At 43.3% G+C, this 20,389-nt stretch overlaps 1 protein-coding gene across 1 annotated transcript in view; it reads right to left on the reverse strand.

Moving 5' to 3' along the window:
• Positions 1-20,389, reverse strand: part of LOC126417045 (KH domain-containing, RNA-binding, signal transduction-associated protein 2-like) — a 318,731-nt gene that overhangs the window by 103,974 nt on the left and 194,368 nt on the right. The window contains exon 3 of the mRNA XM_050084936.1: positions 17,326-17,442. Within this exon, the coding sequence (XP_049940893.1) occupies positions 17,326-17,442 (117 nt within the window). The remainder of the gene's footprint in view (positions 1-17,325; positions 17,443-20,389) is intronic.

The raw sequence follows: 20,389 nt of genomic DNA on the forward strand, positions 1-20,389 counted from the left end.
GATGGACGTCATGCTTAGCTGTGAGCCAGAGCCAGAGAGAACGTACCGCAGTCAGCAACTAATTCCTCCACTAAATTTCTCATTGGTCACTCAGACGCAGTACGGGAAAACTTCAGGGTCGGCGTGTTTTGAAAGAACAAACAACTTGTGTTGGGCGATGATTCTACTGGGCACGTAGGCCACAAAGGTAGGTACGTAACTACTGGAAGATAAAATTTAAGTAGAAATTAAAAAAAAAAAAACTTAAAAAAATTCGCGATTACCCCTAAACCGCGTGACAGGTGGGGAGGGGGGGGGGGGGGGGGTACGAGTTTGTTTCTTGGGCACAAGGTTGGCACCGCTCTCTTTCAATGAGCCACTGGGCAGAGATGGTTTTCGATCCCTCAGGCAAAACCGGTGATACCTCGCAGATTGGTGTGGGTGGAAGCTTGGGCACTTTCTGTGCAGGGCGGTGATGACTGTGGACTAGTAGCGGCGACGACTGTCAGCAGGGAAGGCAGTCCCGTGACCTGTTGGGTGGAGTACAGACTTGACACTGTGGAAGGCGTGGCTCGCTGCTGTTGTGCGGGAAGTTCTGGCCATTCACCTTACACATTGGACACGTAAAGTTGTTGCGAGGCACTCCAGCAAATTTGTCTAGAAAGTGCCTAGAGAAGAGCCCGCTTCTGCTTAGGCACATTCATTGTATTGTTTAGACTCCATGTAAACGGATGTTTCCCGATGTACCGGGCAGGTCACATGCCACAGACTGCCTTACCTATTAATGGATGCCACAATTCAGGATAATTTAGTATTTGAATCTATTTCAACTGATGTTCGGACACGCTGTTGTCTCGTGGCTAATATTGAAATGGTTCAGGTAAACATTTTAGTGTCGATTGTGATGTGAATTACACATAATGAAGGAACGATTGCTTACCGCTCAGTATGCATAATTGATTAAGATGGATGTGTCATAGCAGGCAGGTTTTGAGCAGCACTGACCAGGATCCAAACCCAGTACCAACAATGTTCATTATGAAAGAAACTTTTAAATGTTTGACTTTTAAAGTCGCGAAGTTCTGTAACGTTTGATTTTACTGGCACTAAGATGTGTTTTTAAAATGATATGCTAGGTATCATGAAGCATGAGAATAAACCGGTGAAAGATATTGCAAACATTAACATAATACTAGAAAATCAATTAATACACCATTGCAGAAATTAGTGATATGATGAAGATAGTGAACAAAGTTATTCTATAAAAACCGATGGTAATTCTGTAAATCAAACAGGGGTAAAAGAATGAAATTCAGCCTTAAATGAAACAAAAAATGGTCAAGCTACTGTCCTAGGTGGCACTAACGCAATATTAATCAGAAATGGAGGAATCATTTCAGAAGTTTATTTCTTCCAATTTTTAAATATGTGTTGGAAGAACTTTTCGTACCTGAGGAATGGAACACAGATAAAGTGATCTCTACGTTTAAGAAAGGCAAAAGTATGTAAGGGGCTGTAATAAACTGGATAAAACTAGAAAAAGAACTATACTATTAGATGTAAAATTCTTTTCAGTTAATGACAAGATAAAAGAGAATAGAATAAAATGGAAGATCGTATAGATAGAATGATAGAAAATAGATTTCTAAGAACAATAGTTAATTACCAGCCTACTGGAAAGAGAGAACTAGCTAGACCTCGTAATAGATAGATGGATGGATGACACACACAGGACTACAACACCTGATCCTTGTAAGATGACGATGAAATTCTGAAGAAGTAAATTCAGTTTTCTTGTGAGCTTTGAGTTTACACTTGCTCATCCCGTTGATCTAGTCTCTGTTTGCTTACGGTCAAGTGTACAGTGTTTGTTGTGATGCTCTATGGAGCGATCAAAAATAATTTATGATATACATGTTTCTAAAATATGATTTAATAATGTACAAATTTGTTATTGTTAACTCAGCTCAATCAGTCAGTCCCATCCTGTCGTCCTATTCCCCACAACCGCCAAAACTGGTTATGTGACTTGTGCATAGAGGTGCACATCCTTCCAGTTCTCACTGTTTAGGCTGATGCCTTTTTTTCAGGCACCAGAGATGTAATTTTTAAACTAGAAGCCATTTGATTTGAGCTGGCTGGCATGGTATCTATCAATAATGTAAACTAATAAAAAAAGGTGTTTCATACTTTTCTGATCTGTTAAATAAAGGTAAACTTAATTCATCCTGTGCGGTCTTGTGCAGAGAGTCTACTTTACTGTCTTGTTTACGCTAATAATCTTTTACAATGCATCCACAGCAATTGGTTTAACCAAAAGGAGCAATTACTGTGCTTTCAACGGAAGGTCAAATGTGATGCACCACTGCGTATTTTTAATAATATAACAGTTGTTGTTACGAAAGGCATAATGACACACTTCTAAATACAATAAATCATTGGAGGATGTAATTAATGTTAAAAAAATTATTAATGGTCAGCGACTAAGCAATGTTTTCCACGAACGTCTAACCGTCAGTTCACAACATACACTATGTGATCAAAAGTATCCGGACACCCCCCCAAAACATACGTATTTTATATTAGGTGTATTGCGCTGCCACCTACCGCCTGGTACTCCATATCAGCTACCTCAGAATTAATTAGACATTAGAGAGCAGATTGGGGCGCTCTGCGGACTCACGGACTTCGAATGTGGTCAGGAGATTGGGTGTCGCTTGTGTTATAAGTTTGTAGGTGAGATTTCCTCACTCCTGAACATCCCTAGGTTCACTGTTTCCGATGTGATAGTGAAGTGGAAACGTGAAGGCACACGTACTACACAAAGGGTACAGACCGAACTCATCTATTGACTAACAGAGACCGCCGACAGTTGAAGAGAGTCGTAACGTGTAAAAGGCAGACATCTATCCAGACCATCACACAGGAATTCCAAACTGCATAAAGATCAACTGCAAGTGCTATGGCAAATAGGCGGGAAGTGAGAAAACATTGATTTCATGGTCAAGCGGCTGCTCGTAAGCCACACATCACGCCGGTAAATGTCAAACGATGCCTCGCTTGGTGTAAGGAGCGTAAACATTGTACGATTGAACAGTGGAAAAACGTTGTGTGGAGTGACGAATTACTGTACACAATGAGTCGATCCGATGGTGGTTGCGGGTATGGTGGATGACAGGTGAACGTCATCTGGCAGCATGTGTAGTGCCAACAGGTGGTGGTGTTATGGTGTGGTCGTGTTTCTCATGGAAGGGGCTTGCACCCCTGGTTGCTTTGCGTGGCACTACCACAGCATAGGCCTACACTGATGTTTTAAGCATATTCGTGCTTCCCACTGTTGAAGAGCAATTCACGGATGGTGATCGCATCTTTTCACACGATCGAGTACCTGTGCACGGCCTGTGGCGGAGGAGTTCACGAGAATAACATCCCTTTAATAGACTGACCTGCACAGAGTCCTGACGTGAATCCTACAGGACATCTTTAGGATGATTCGGAACGCCGACTTCGTGCCAGGCATCACCGACCGACATCGATACCTCTCCTCAGTACAGCACTCCGTGAAGAATGGATTGCCATTCCCCAAGAAACCTTCCAGCACCTGTCTGAACGAGAGTGGAAGCTGTCATCAAGGCTAAGGGTGGGCCAACACCATACTGAATTCCAGCATTACCGATGGAGGGCACCACGAACTTGTAATTCATTTTCAGCCAGGTGTCCGGATACTTTTGATAGCATAGCACATACATAATATCTTGAAAAATTTTCTGTCGTGATTGTATTCAATGCAAGATTTTACTGATGAAAGGAAGCTGTGTAGGGAAACACAAATGCACTTAAACACATTACTACAGCCTTAATTGATTTTAGTGATTACTGGTTGTATGAGAAAGAGAGCCACAACAGCATCTTTCCTTATCTTTAAGGCAAGTATTTGAAACAGGAGGAAAATTAAGAGTAGAAAGTATATTTAGTTTTGTACTGAAGTCTAAAACATATTGTTATGTTATAAGGAATTCCGATGTTGATGTAGGTGGGAGAGGGGTATGCTGACCACATGCCCCTCCATATCCACATTCAGTGACGCCTGTGATCTGAGGATGACACGGCGGCCGGTGGGTACAACTAGGCCTTCCGACGTCTGTTCGGACGGAGTTGAGTTATTCAGTCACTAAGCACCGAGCTTTACGTAACAGCCTCATGCTGTCTCCCTTCAAATACACCAGCTCTCATAGTGAGTTGATCATTAGAATCGATGGCATTCACAATAATAACACTGGATCCCATGATAACGGTACTGTTGTGGATGTATGTCCTACATGCTCCAGCACAGTCTATGAACTAGCCGAAAATGTGAGAAAGATGACGGCCTTCACCTAATGAAATTCAAACTGCTCGCAGCCTACCATTTACTGACGGAGAAACTGACTGTCTTCCGACAACACAATATCGTAGAGTGCTGCCAGAAGCGAATTTCAGCACGGAAGCCAGCAAGATGGCCTCTTGGCGTCAACGTTTCTTCGGGTGCTCTGAATGGTTCAAATGGCTCTAAGCACTATGGGACTTAACATCTGAGGTCATCAGTCCCCTAGATTTAGAACTACTTAAACCTAACTAACCTAAGGATATCACATACATCCATGCCCGAGGCAGGATTCGCACCTGCGACCGTAGCAGCAGCGCGGTTCCGGACTGAAGCGCCTAGAACCGCTCGGCCACAACGGCCGGCTCTTCGGGTGCTCAAACCTAAATGGGGTACGGAGGAGATCAACCGACCTCTCGACTACAAACACCAGGTACATCGGATGGCTCGTCAAGGGCTGTCCTAGAATTCGGAGTGGGATCGAGTACGCTCCGCAGGCGGTGCGAAAACCACTTAGCTCTGGTGCAGTTGCAGCCCCGCTCACCAGCAGCATGCGCCGCCAGGGTCGCTGGCATCACCTCCGGGGATGCAAAAGCTGAGCAGACTCGACGGACGTCAGCTAGAATACAATAAGCAGCTGAATTGCCAACTGCCGAGGCTGTTGTGGAAGAACTACGACTTGTAAACATTGTGAATAAATATCTGAACTATCTTTGCCGGCCGTAGTGGCCGAGCGGTTCTAGGCGCTACAGTCTGGAACCGCGCGACCGCTACGGTCGCAGGTTCGAATCCTGCCTCGGGCATGGATGTGCTTGATGTCCTTAAGTTAGTTAGGTTTAAGTAGTTCTAAGTTCTAGGGGACTGATGACCTAAGAAGTTAAGTCCCATAGTGCTCAGAGCCATTTGAACCATTTTTAGAACTATCTTTCAGAAAACCTGTCAGAAGCAGTTACTCAAATAAACATTATGGAAAAATTAGCAAACAGAACTGGTCTCAAAATTTCAGCTGAAAAAAACAAAATTCATGACATATATTAAAAAATGCACCAAAATACATAGTAGCACAAATAGGTAAAATAGAGCGAGTAAATAAATTTAAATATCTTGGAGAAACTGTACAACAAATGGACTAGAAAAATCCGCAATAGATGTAAGAATTAAGAAAATGGAAAGAGCGTATGGTTTGACCAAAAATATTTACAACAAGAAATGTACATCTAGAAAAACAAAACTAAAACACTACACCACAGTGGTACGACCAGAATGTTTATAATGACATGAATGCCTAACGATGAACTATAAGATGGACAAATTAGAGGTACTGGGAAGAAGGATATTAGAAAAATAATGGGAGCAATGAAAACTGCAGATGGTTGGAAAATAGGAAGTAATGAAAAGATCTACAAAAATATAGAGAAAATATCTGAAGTAATGGCCAAACGAAGATTAACCTTTTTTGGACATCTCTAGCGAATGGATGGAAATAGACTAACAAAACAAATACTCCTATATTTCTGGAAGAAGAAATCGACAATAGCATGGATTACAGAAGTAAGAAAAGATCTTGAAAGAAACAACATCAAACAATCAGAAATAGCAGAAAGAAACCGTTTTAAAAACAAAATACTAAATTTGGAAGGCTTTCAAAGCAGAAGAAATAAAAAATCGGGAACAACATTGACAGAAGAAAGGAAGAGACTTCATGGGGAGAAAATGAGGGAATACTGGAAAAACAGGAAACAACAACAAAGGAAGAAGAGGAACTGAAGTTGTTAACATGATCCTAGTAGGTGAATACGATTGTAAAAAAAAAACTGAACTATAATAATATTTTACTGGCGTCGTTGACGCTTCACGTGTTCCCAACAGGTACCCTGACATCACTCAGAGGTGTCTTCACTCTTCCCTCTGTAAATCGGAATGAAGTGGATTATTTCTCAATGGTGCAAGGTCTAAACAGTGCGGCAAATCTGAGACCCATACGATGCCACGAACTTCTCTTTACATTCTGGAACTCGTTGCAGCGTTCGCAAAGTCTTGAGTGAGTCTAATTACTTTTGTATCTTTGATCAGTTTTACAATTTGTAAGCCTTATTTTTCCAAAATCATTCGCGAAATTTCTATAGTTGATTTTCTTTCAAGGTTTGGTTTATTTAAGTGCGAACGTGGCTTTTACAGTAACTTTGATATCGGAGCGGTTTCTTCCAATATCATTAAATGTTAATTCATTACGCTCCCGAACTAAATATTTAGACTGAATTACGATCAAAATTCTTTAGTTCAAGTCTTCTCAGAGCCGTTAGCGTTATAGTAGGAACACACGGAATATTCACGCAGTTCAGTATTGTGACAGGTTCATGCAAATTCACCTACATCAGAAATGTGCACAAAAAATTTCAGAATCAGTCTCACAAAGGCAAGTGTAGCCTAAATAGGGGATCTCTTGTGAAACTTAGCTCGCTCTTTTCCTCCCTGGGATCCATAGGACTGTAGACAACGACCCTCCGGTTGATGCCGTGTTCCTATACTCCAGGAAAGACTTTGACAACGTCTTGCATTGTCGGTTAGTGCAATAAATACAAGCTTATCGAGTGTCGGACCAAATCAACTGCATTCAAGATTTCCTTTAGGACAGAACTCAACACTTTGTCATTAACGGAACAAAACTGACAGATGTAAGAGTAATTTCCTGAGTACCCCAAGGCAGTGTAATAGGACCTTTAATGTCTACGGTGTAGATAAATGATTCAGTAAAAGGTGTCGGATGCTCTTTAACATTGTTCGCAAATGATGCGGTTGTCTATAACGAAGTAGCAACGCCACAAGACAGTACCGATTTTCAGAATGACCTGCAGGGGATTGATGAACGATGCAGGCTCTTCTACTTGTCCTCGAACGCGAATAAATGTAATTTATTGCGCATTCATAGGAAAAGAAATCTAGTAATATAATTACTGACGATAAATTGCTGGAAATTGAATCTGCTGTAAATTAGCTAGGAGTAACTATCCAAAGCGACCGTAAGTGGAATGATCACATAAAAAAACAGTAGAAAAATCAGATGCCAGACTGAGATTCATAGGGAGAAAGTTAAGGAAATGTAAGTAATTCACGAAGGAAGTGGCCTGTAAGGTGCTTGTTCCACAGATTTTTGAGTACTGCCTATCAACGTGGGATCCTTACCCGATAGGACTGACAGAAGATACAGAGAATCAGCCAGATCGCTGATCGATCATCAGCGATCGGCTTGTTATCTTTGGCGCGTTCCCGGGCATGATTATCTTTGCGTTTTCGGCTGAGGCGCGCGGGACGGCGAGAGGCAGTCGATTTGGGGCGGCCGATGAGATTGGCGGAGTCGTGGCTCGGGCGTAAGCACATGTGTGATGTCTGTTACGCTGGGGCTGTTTGCTAATCGTGAAACTCCTGCGGCTGTTACTGGTTGCCAGGAAGGCATTTCATACAAACTGTACCAAGCCTCGCAGTGAGAGGGGAGTCCGGAGTTGGCCTAGATGTTTGTACAAATTGAGGTCCCGTGTGAGAAGCACGGCGTGGACCTGTTGGTTGCTTCGTCCTTCTGGCAGCCACCGCAACCGGATGTTCGGCCGGAGTGTCTACAGTTTGTGGTGAGCATAGTGTGAACAAATTCTCGTAGGATGTGCTCCCAGCCTGACTCTTAGCCTGTGTTATTTGTGGGTGCCGACCCCTTGTCTGTTACTGCCTCCGGGTGTCCTGTAAGATTTCACAGCAAAACTGTGTTTTTGAGGCATTTTACGTTTCTGGCTCAGCCTCCGCCTAGAAAGGGGAAAGATTTGGGCCTCAACTGAAAAGGGGGGGGGGGTGATTGGACATCTTTTGGAATTCCTTAATGTTGTAATTTAAACATATAAAAAAATTGTTCTTTCAGAATAAGCGCCTGTTACTTTGCGACACTGCAGCTCAAACAGGAGTGGCGTAATGTTAATGAGTATTTGTTATTCGTCAAATGAAGTGTATTTAAAGTCTTGCAGTTTTCTGGGGCACGCAGCTGTGTTATTGAACTCATTTTGAAGTGTTCTGTCGGGTGAATGATTGCTCCCCACTTCAGTGTATTCTTTTGAGTAGTATTGTAAGGTTTTTTGGATATTTGTCAGTGGGGTGTGCTGATTCAATTTTGTTTTTCTCTTTCTTTTGAATTACGGAGAATTGTTTAGTTTATCTGGTTATTGGCTTAACTCGCGCTTGACGCACTAAATCAGCTGATATTGAAATTGTTTTTTTTTTATTCCTGTTTAATGTCAGACGGATTCAAAGGTAACTTCATTTATGTTATTTGAAATAACTGTGTTGGATTGACCTTAATGAATTACGTGCAATCGAAGTAAGGGACCCAGTCCTTCATTAGTGCTTAACAGTGGCGTGTGGTTCGGGTTGTGAGCCCCGTGCTCGGACCAGAGAAGATCCCACAAAGAACGGTGCCTTTCGGCTCGGGATTGTTCAGTAGCGCGAAAGCACAACAAACTCCAGAGCCAGAAGTTACAAGAGAGGTGTTGTGCACCACAGAGAGGTCTGCTGTTTCAATTTCGAGAAAATATTTGCCTGGAAGTGTCGGGCAATATATTATTTCCTCCCACATACAGCTCGCAAAATGGTAACGACGAGAAAATTCGAGAAGTTAGAGTTAATACAGAGACCTACCGACAATCATTTCTCCCACGCGCCATTCGCGAGTGGACCAGGGAAGCGGGGATCAATCAATGGTGTCTGAAGTACCCTCGACCACACACTTTAACGTAGCTTGCCGGGTACGATATAGATGTAGATGAGCAACTGTTGCTTCTTATATTTACGTTAAAATTTGGAGATACTTATCAATGCCAAATCCAGCAACTTAAGGGCGAAATAAATTTCCTGTGTGAAATACAGAATGTGTTTTAAAAGAAGTGTCGCGTATTCCTTCAGGAGGTAGTATTGGTCACAACTAGAACAACTTTAATGTAAGCACACGAAAACGAGAGATGTCATCCGTTGAAGATCCGAAGTTTACAGCCTGCATTTTATTAACAGACGAGGCAGTTTCACAAGAGATGGCATAGTAAAGTAGCATCATACACGGCTTCAGTATCAATGTATGGCAGGAATCATCGGTGGCAGGTACGTAATGCCACACACTTTAACAAACAGGTTAATGACTGTTATGTATGTCCAGTTTCTGCTCGATGAATTACCCGAGCGATTGAGAATATTGTCCTTGTAGAAAGGTAACAACAGTGTCTTATTCACAACGGCACACCACGTCATTTTATTCGGATCGTATGATGGTACCTCACCGCAACATTTCATAGGTGATGGATTGCTCGAGGAGGTTCAGTAGTATGGTCTCCCCGTTCCCTGGATCTGAATCCGTTGGATTTCTGGCTGAGACGAAATTTATCCTAAGTCATGGGTGTAAGTCCAACACATCGACAATTTGCAGACGTTATGGGAGCCTGTGACCAATGTATGTGATCCAATCCGAATGGAGTCAATTGTATTTGAAAGAGTATATCAATCACTGCGAAGCAGGAATAAAGGATGTGCGTAATGTGTGGTAAACACATGCAGAATTGTCTTCTTCTACGTAACAGGCACATAGGAATGAGATGGCAGATTAGTCCATATCTCAACAGGTGTTAATTTCAGAACATTTCATTAAAGAAACTTTTATTCTAGTTTTGAACAACAGGGGGGAGTGTTGCACCTTGACCGCGCGGGATTAGCCAAGCGGTCTGAGGCGCTGCAGACGTGCGCTGTGCGGCTGGTCCCGGCGGAGGTTCGAGTCCACCCTCGGGCATGGGTGTGTGTGTTTGTCCTTAGGATAATTTAGGTTAAGTAGTGTGTAAGCTTGGGGACTGATGGCCTTAGCAGTTAGGTCCCATAAAATTTCACACACATTTGAACACATTTGTTGTATCTTGGAACACAAAGACTCTCTTTTACAGCCAGCCCTGTCTTTTCCAGACAGGTTTTGTCCACTATTTTTTAACTAACTTACGGCTGTAATGCGAAGTCTTCATTTCATGGAGAGGTCCTGCTTTATCTGTCGGTAGCTCCTCAGCACGATCCTGTTATCAGTTTGTGAAAATAGCGCTTGTGTTTCACACATCCACGATGTACGAGCAACGAAGTGTAATTCGCTTTCTGTGGAGCAAGGGGCAAACATCCATCGAAATCCGCACGGAAATGCAGCCCATGTATTGAGAAAAGTGTCTCGCTTTGAGAAGTGTGAGGAGGAGTAGGAGGAGGAGAAGGAGGAGGAGGAGGAAGTGTTGTGAGTTCACAGTAGGTGGTGAAGACTTGCATGACAATGAGCGTTCGTGAAGTCCGCTGTCGTCGCTGGGTGACAGCAACTTTCCCGCATGGATGTAATGGTGAAAGTGGATCGGCGTGTGCACGTCAAGAAGATTTCCTCGGAGTCTGGCACTTCGTATTTTTACTCTATCGTTCACGGGTCCGTAGGGTATCGGAAGGTTTTATGTTGGTCGGTGCCTGAACGGTTTGGTGACATCATGAAAGGCAAGCGAATAGTTGCTTCACTAAATAATCTGCAACGGTATTTCGCACTGTTACTGGCGAAGCAGCGTGGATACTGCATATCACGCCAACACCGAAGCAGCAGAGCATGATGTGGAAACATCTGGATTCACCTGTGACAAAGAAATTCTGGCCGCGGTTCTAGGCGCGCAGTCCGGAACCGCGCGACTGCTACGGTCGCAGGTTCGAATCCTGCCTCGGGCATGGATGTGTGTGATGTCCTTAGGTTAGTTAGGTTTAAGTAGTTCTAAGTTCTAGGGGACTGATGACCTCAGAAGTTAAGTCCCATAGTGCTCAGAGCCATTTGAACCATTTTCAAAGAAATTCTGTTCAGTGTCATCTATTGGCGAAGTTATGTCAACGGTCTTCTGGGAACGCCGTGGACCGCCTCTGCTGGATTTTGCGGCTCTGGGTGCAGCCATCAGTGTCGTCAGCTACTGTTCCACGCCGTCACGTCTGTGGGCTGCCATCAGGAAGAAGCACCGAGGGGTTCTCAGTCTAGACGATGTTGTTATCCACCACAGAGCGAGGCCACGTGTGACAATCAGAACCGTCGACAAGCTCCCGTCACTTTATTGGCTGAGTGTGGACCACACACCTTATAATCCGGACCTCTCCCTAGTGATTTCCAAGTTTACAGTCCACTAAAGAAGTTCCCGGCAGGATGGCGATTCTCGTAAAACGATGGAGCCCAGACAGCAATACCACGATGGTTCCACAGTCATCCGGACGATTTCTACCACAGGAACATCTCGGATTTATTGCTACGAAGGGACAAATGTCTGAAATGGCGTAGGTACTAAGTTGAAAAATTGTGTAGAGTATGTAGAATAGTATACATATTTGTAGCCACCTGTCAGTACCTCCTTTCGGCCAGTAAAAGTTAATTAAAGGCAAAGACTTCCTGATGACGGCCTTGCCGCAGTGGATACACCGGTTCCCGTGAGATCACCGAAGTTGGGTGACCATCCAGGCCGCCATGCGCTATTGCCATTTTTCTGGGTGCACTCAGCCTCGGGATGCCAATTATGGAGCTACTCGATCGATGAGTAGCGGCTTCGGTCAAGAATACCATCATAAAGACCGGGAGAGCGGTGTGCTGACCCTACGCCCCTCCTATCCGCATCATCATCTGAGGATGACACGGCGGTCGGATGGTCCCGGTAGGCCACTAGTGGCCTGAAGACGGACTGCAAAGACCCTGATTCGCACTCGTAAAAGTGAAGTACATTTTCTCGTTCCATTTCGGAATGATAGCATTCCATTTATATGTGCTGCAAATATTTTTCTGAAATTACATAGAATTACTTCGGAAAAGTAAGGCTTTTCCAAAAGTGAAATACGGTTCCCGGTTCCAATATGTTCTTGTACCTACGTAAAACTGCTCTACTCAAATTTAAAAGTGTTGGAGGGGATAAAATTTTGTCAATAGTGTATTTAATTGTCTGTGTGTTACATTATCGATCTGCTACACACCAATAATCAGTAAGTGAAATAAAATTAAGAGGAAGTGCAGTATTATCAGAAACCACTTACAAGTTCAAAATATTTTGAAACAGAAGCTGTTGGTAGCTAAAACGCATTTAGATATTCAAAACAGGGAAAACTATTAAGGCATTAAAGAAACTCAAGTCATTTACAAAAATCACGTTTTACATGGAAGAAGACTATCTTACGTTTCAAGGCGCAAGATGGAGCACAAGTTCAAATAAAACGGTTCAAATGGCTCTGAGCACTATGGGACTCAACCTAGAACTTAGAACTACTTAAACCTAACTAACCTAAGGACATCACACACACCCATGCCCGAGGCAGGATTCGAACCTGCGACCGTAGCAGCCTTGCGGCTCCGGACTGCAGCGCCAGAACCGCACGGCCACCGCGGCCGGCGGAGCACAAGTTCAAAGAAAGGCAACACGTTTTGTATTATCGCGAAATATGGGAGTGAGTACCACAGAAATAGTACAGGATTTGGGCTGGAAATCATTAAAAGAAAGGCGTTTTTCGTTGCGACGGAATCTTCTCACGAAATTCCAATCACCAACTTTCTCCTTCGAATGCGAAAATATTTTGTTGACACCGACCTACATAGGGAGGAACGATCACCACGATAAAATAAGGGAAATCAGAGGTCGTACGGAAAGATATAGGTGTCGATTTTTTCCGGGCGCTATACGAGATTGGAATAATAGCGAATTGTGAAGGTGGTTCGATGAACCCTCTGCCAGGCACTTAAATGAGATTTGCAGAGTACCCATGTAGACGTAAATGTAGATGTAGAACTAACAGAACATGGCTTAATCGCCCACACATTATATAAATAGTTTTAAACATACGCAGAATTTTACTCGCCGTGAAACTGTATAACTGAAGAATTAACAATATTCCCCAGGTACCTTTAGGATATTACAAAACAGTTAAATATGTAGAAATTGTAATAAGCTGCACAAACCATAACCTCAAGTCTCACAACAACAAAAACATTAGAAAACGCTCCAGACTGCTTACGGTGGTTTCTAGTTTGCTCTCCTTCACGTGAACCAGTCACTAGTCTCAAATATTGACCAGGAAACATCATGTGTTTCCAGGTACTCTATCATCCGAGAACAACACTCTCCTCTGCTACCTCCTTTAGGAATATGTGGGAGTTCCTTAAACACCCTGTATTTAGGAACTCCGTTTCTCACGTTCACTACCGCTCGTTTTGATTTAGAGATTGCACTGTTATTGACGGCTTCACATTAAGCATCTCTCAAATAACCTAGAACAATACAATTTACGAATCAAAACGATAGGAAACAGGTCACGTGACTACGCTGCCTTTTCCATACGAATGGAATCCTGTTAAAAGACAACTACATTTTCGTTAATTATATTCACTCTATTGTGTTCTCTTTCCGTGGTGGTAAAGTAATGTCCTTTTTATACAGCAAACCACTCGACAATGGCTTAAAATGCTATTTGTGCAACGAAGAAGACGCTTAAATAACTATAGCTTAGTTGAGAAAAATGGCATCTTCATTTAATAAGTTCGCGGCTGTGGCGCCTATCATGATGCAAGATCTATCCCCTACTAATATTTTTAATGACACCACACCTAGCATCTAACTACTATGACAAAGCATTTGAGCGCACACACAGTGCAAATCTCCGTTCAACAAAGGCGAAAAGACATTTATCAGGGCACCTGATAAAAACACAAAAATAAGAACACGTTCTGGCAAACAGCTGACAACAGACATCGAGGTAAATCTGGGAATAACGCAAGACTGAAGTCCGTCATCAACAAACCGAGCGAGGTGGCGCAGTGGTTAGACACTGGACTCGCATTCGGGAGGACGACGGTTCAATCCCGCGTCCGGCCATCCTGATTTAGGTTTTCCGTGATTTCCCTAAATCATTCCAGGCAAATGCCGGGATGGTTCCTCTGAAAGGGCACGGCCGACTTCCTTCCCTAATCCGATAAGACCGATGACCACGCTGTCTGGTCTCCTTCCCCAAACAACCAACCAACCAACCGTCATCAACACTGTTCATTATCGACATCGACGACTTCATCAAGGATTAGATGAAGGACAGAGTACCACAACGTATACGAAATGGCTCAGGCAAGTTCCTTAATACGTTACTTTTTGCCAGTGACCTTGCAAACATATAAAGCAGTGTAGACAAATTACAAACAACAGTACATAGATTACACAATGTAAGCTTAAGTTGTAATCTGAAGATACCACAACAAAACAAAAACGTTTTAAGGAAAACGCCCGTTAAGAAATAAGGTAATCATCAGTAACATAATAACAGAATAGGCATCCCATTTCCATTACCTACGGTATGGCATAATTTCTGAATTAGAGAGAGACATAAATAAGAAAACTGATCCCCATCAACTTATATGTCCCACGACAAGAAGAAAATGAGAGGGTAAAATGAGATGAGAAACTGAAAAGAAATTTTATAAAGTCATGACGCTACCCACTATGGAGCAGTAAGTTTGTCATTAAGATCTCAATATCTAAGGCAACTTGAAGTTTCGGGAATGAAGTTCCTTAGATATACGGAAGGCTGGAAATCAGAAGAAAAAAATAAGAAATGAAGAAAACGGAAAGAACTGCTGACACAACCATTAACTGAAAAAGTAATTTAACAAAAGGAAGACTGGAAAGCGCATGTAGTGCATACAGGATCTCAGAAAATCCCACAACAAGCAATGGAATGCTACCGCACTCGAAGAAGGTGTGTGCAGAGGCCAAGGAGGAGGTAGACTGGAACAGGCAGAAGAAGGAAAACGACTCTATGACGCACGAAAGTGATAATTTTTATTGAATTTCGGTATTCTTGTACAGTTTTTGCCTTCGGTTTTTCCCAAGTATTCTGTTAAAAGCTGTTTCTTACAAAATAGTGTCAAACTTTCATTGGATCAATTTTTACGTGAAGCTGAAAGCAATGTCTAAACAAAATATAAGTTGCGCTATATGTAATAACCTACTAGGTAAATTATTTGGGTGTCCGATCATAAAAAAAAACCACCTGCGAAGGCAGATATTACAAGTTCAGTAGAAGATAATGTTACGAGGGTCACACCAAAAGAAATGCAGACTATTTTTGTAAAAATACAGTTTTCATTCTGCATGTGCGAAAGTCTTACAGTGTATAGATACATCCTTCCCGTTGTTTTCAAAGTTAGTTCAACCTGTTCCCGTGAGTGGTGCCGTCACAGCATGTCTTCAAAATGGCTGCTACACTTGATGTTCGTCAGAAGCAACGTGCTGTCATGGAATTTCTGTGCTGTAAAAACGAGACAGTGGGAAACATCAACAAGAGGTTCAGAAAGGTGTATGGAGATGCTGCTGTCGATCGCAGTACTGTTAGTCGGTGGGCAAGCAGGTTACGTGATGAAAGTGGGCACGGCAATATTGATGATTGTCCTCGTAGCGGCAGGCCTCGTACTGCACGCACTCCAGACAATGTGCAGAGAGTTAACGAATTGGTGACCGCTGACAGACGCATCACAGTAAACGAATTGTCACACTACGTTAGGATAGGAGAAGGAAGTGTTTGCAGAACACTGAAAGTGTTGGCGTTAAAACAGATTTGTGCCAGGTGGGTTCCCAGGATGTTGACAGTGGCTCACAAGGAAACAAGAAAAACGGTATGCAGCGAACTTTTGGAACAGTACGAGAATGGTGGAGATGAATTTCTTGGAAGAATTGTAACAGGTGATGAAACATGACTCCATAATTTTTCACCAGAGACGAAGAGGCCATAAGAGGAGTGGCATCATGCAAATTCACCCAATAAAAAAAAATTCAAAACTACACCTTCTGCTGGAAAAGTTTTTCGGTTCCGAACGACTCTTGCTTGTGGACATCATGCCAAGTGGAACCACCATAAATTCTGATGCATATGTGACGACATTGAAGAAACTTCAAGCTCGACTGAGTCGTGTTCGACCACATCGGCAAAAGGAGGATGTTTTGCTGTTGCACGACATGTCAGTCAAAAAACCATGGAAGCGATGACAAAACTCGGATGTACAACACTGAAACACCCACCTTACAGTCCTGACCTGGCTCCATGTGACTATCATCTCTTTGGGAAACTGAAGGACTCTCTTCGTGGAACATGGTTTGAAGATGATGACTCCCTTGTGCACGCTGCCAAACAGTGGCTCCAACAGGTTGGTCCAGAATTTTACCGTGCGGGTGTACAGGCGCTGGTTCCAATACGGCGTAAGGCAGTTGAGAGGGATGGAAATTACGTGAGAGATGAAAATATTGTTCCGACAAAACTCGGATGGACAACACTGAAACACCCACCTTACAGTTCTGACCTGGCTCCATGTGACTATCACCTCTTTGGGAAACTGAAGGACTCTCTTCGTGGAACATGGTTTGAAGATGATGACTCCCTTGTGCACGCTGCCAAACAGTGGCTCCAACAGGTTGGTCCAGAATTTTACCGTGCGGGTATACTGGCGCTGGTTCCAAGATGACGTAAGGCAGTTCAGAGGGATGGAAATTATGTGGAGAAGTGAAAATATTGTTCCTAAAGGATATTCTACATACTGTAAATCTTTCAAACATGTGGAATAAAAGATGGATATTTTTTAAAAAAGTAGTGTGCATTTCGTTTGGAGTGACTTCGTACGAAGAACGTATACCAAGAAAATCATTGGACCTGTGGTCTTAGATGCGAAGAAAATCACCCTACCATTATTTCGATAAAAAAATTACTAGAGAGCAGCACGTCAGCTTACACAGGTTTGAGGATGCGTGTCGTTTATACGAGACTTTTGTAGTAAATAAACACAGGGAATAAATGCAGGAACGCTGCTTATGGTTAGGGATGCAGGAAGGTGGACAGAAAGAGAGAGAGAGAGGGACAGACTGACAGAGGGGGAGAGAGAAGAGAACGCTGGTCGCGCAGCTTACCTTGGCCTTGTCTCTCATGGAACCTCTGCCGAGGACGGCCATCTTCGTCATCGTGTCCTCCTGGAGCCTCTTGAGGGAGTTACCCTTGGGACCGAGTAACTTGCCCACGAAATTGAACTGCAACAGACGGCAAAGAGGACGCCTTTAGTGTACGACCGTGTGCTCCGAGCCATCTAATTGAAGCGCTCGTGAGGATACACACTCACTTACACACACACACACACACACACACACACACAGAGTGTAGCTCGCGTTGCTTGCACGTCTGACGTCATTAACTTACGCGCGGGTGCCTCGCTCCACCCTTGCTCCCTGACCGCAAAGAACACGGCGGCTGTGACTTTTTCGCGGAAACGTCTGTGACACGCCGGAGCGCAGAGTGTGGGGGTGAGACATCAAACGGAGACCCGCCCCGCCGTCAACCCCTGCGGTACCGGGCGGCGACGCCCCCCTTAATCTGGAGTCTCTACTCGCCGCCGGGCAAGGAGACGTCTCGTCTCATCTCATCGCTGTAATGAGATGGAAAATATGGCTGCGCCTCTGCCCTTTGCGGTAAGGCCGCTCCCTACCATCTACGCCCGCCGGGATAACGCAGGTGTCTCGCTATTACGGGAATTAATTGGACTGGGCACTCCCGTGTTTCACAAGAGTGTTTCTTTTTCCTGTATATCTTTGCACAGAAATCACGTGAATTGCTTTAAATTGGGAAAATAGCAAATGAAGAAGTTGGCTTTCTCTTGGTAAACTACCATGTTTTGGAGTAAAAGGGTGGCAAAATTGAACTGATTATGCGACAGTGCCAACTTCGGGACCACCGATTTCGTCCAAATTTATGGTTAATGCAGGGTTTAGCCAGAAGTGAAAGTAATGGAGATGGAAGCTCCTAATGGCCGAACGTTCAGCAAGAAATAGTATTTTTGGTGTTGACTGGTCGAGGCGTCAGTCTTTATTTTAGCGAAGACCTCACCAGCGGTTGGCTCAACCGAAAGAGTAGATAAAGGTAATCCGTGAGTCCTACATTAAAGTCTACCTGGGGAAACCGATTATTCTGTTATTCCGTCACTTACAGTACAAATAAACTGAAACAATTCTTAATGCATCGTATTTATTAACATTTTCATAAAGACCTTGAAAAGGAAACGCAAAGCAAAATGTACAGTTGCAAATAAATTTCCAGGAAGGGATTGCAAGGCATTCACTAGAACATCATACGTAAAAGTACTTTTAATATTTTACAGTTGATGATTTACACGTGATGTGGTGATGGAATGAAATGAAATGAAATCCCATGCTTCTTTACAGAGCGTAGGGGAACGATGCGGGAGACCCGCACCGCCTTACTAGGCAAGGTCCTAATGGAGGTGGTTTGCCGTTGCCTTCCTCCGACCGTAATGGGAATGAATGATGATGATGAAGACGACACAACAACACCCAGTCATCTCGAGGCAGGAAATATTCCTGACCCCGCCGGGAATCGAACCCGGGATCCCGTGCGCGGGAAGCGAGAACGCTACCGCGAGACCACGAGGGGTGATACTCGTATCAAAAATAGGGCAAGCCGTATTTTACTCGGCATATTCCACAAGTTATAAAAAACCACATTTCTAAAAATACCTGTTTGTTTTAAGGTATCTATACAAAAACAAATCTGGTATACATTTATAAAATGTTCACCCTCATCGCACAGTTTTGCAGCAAATGATGATAGAATACTGGGGATAATAATTGTGATGTACAAAGGAATGTGTTTTGATGCAGTCTTCTGGAGATGTGGCTTCTTTTTCTCTCTGGATGAAATACAAGCAGTTTCGAATATTTTTGATCATATTTATTCCTGACCATAAAAACAGGAGGTCCGTAGCTCGTGGTCGTGCGGTAGCGTTCTCGCTTCCCACGCCCGGGTTCCCGGGTTCGATTCCCGGCGGGGTCAGGGATTTTCTCTGCCTCGTGATGACTGGGTGTTGTGTGCTGTCCTTATGTTAGTTAGGTTTAAGTAGTTCTAAGTTCTAGGGGACTGATGACCAGAGATGTTAAGTACCATAGTGCTCAGAGCCATTTGAACCATTTGAAAAACAGGTATCGCAGGGTTCCATTGTTGAAATGAATTTGGAAGGAGTCACTTGAGGACTGCACTAAAGCAACCTTTCTCATCTGGAAATATATAGTCCCCTAATTTTGGATTTGTTTGTCCTCTCCACCAGTTAATTAACAGAGGAAATTCCTTCAAAAATTTTGTTGTGTAAGGTTTTCAAGTTCCCTAGATTATGGTGGAATAATGACGACATTCTCATATTTTTCCGCGTGCCCATCCACGGTTTTTGAAACCTCGGTCCAAAAGAGTCAATGCTATATTGTAGGCGTAAGTGCACCGTTGCCAATGATTGTCTGGAAAGGGTTATAGCATACTGCGTTGTATGCAATTGGTTTACTTTGTTCGTGTCCTGTCGTTTTAAGAGAGCTACTTTTGCCCCTCGATGGTCCAGGGTTCAGTTATTAGTCTACGGGTACTGGCAACTTGGAACAGAGACATCATAAAGATTGTCATTTTTTTTCCTTTCTCAATACCCAAATGGAACAGGAAGGAATACCAATAAAATCATGGGGACGAAGTACTCTACGCCATGCACTGTATAGTGGTTTGCTTGTGTGCGGTGTGATTCGGGAGGAGCGGTGACTAAAGCCCGACCAGCCATATACACTGGTGCCAAAAATTAAAGCAACAGACAGAAATATTGCAAGGTTCCCTTTATTTTACCAAAAAACCGTATAAACAGGTGTTTGTGAAGTAGAAACAATGCAAAGAATTCAGAACGTAAACAACTGCAACATGCATAACAGTAGAAAATAATGTTTTTGGTTTTTTCCAACTTAATGGATTTGCACAACATTCCGAGAACTGGCTAATGTGATCAGTATGGAGTGTATCCACCTCTGCCAGTAATACAGGCCTGCCCACGTCGGGGTATGCTGTGAATGATGTCGTAAGTCTCACGTTGAGGAAATAATGCCCATTCTTTCTGCAGAGCTGTTCGCAAGTCTTGGAGAGTGGTTGGTGGATGCTGAA

This window comes from Schistocerca serialis, chromosome 8 (assembly GCF_023864345.2).
Source record: "Schistocerca serialis cubense isolate TAMUIC-IGC-003099 chromosome 8, iqSchSeri2.2, whole genome shotgun sequence".
NCBI classification, from domain to species: Eukaryota; Metazoa; Arthropoda; class Insecta; order Orthoptera; family Acrididae; genus Schistocerca; species Schistocerca serialis.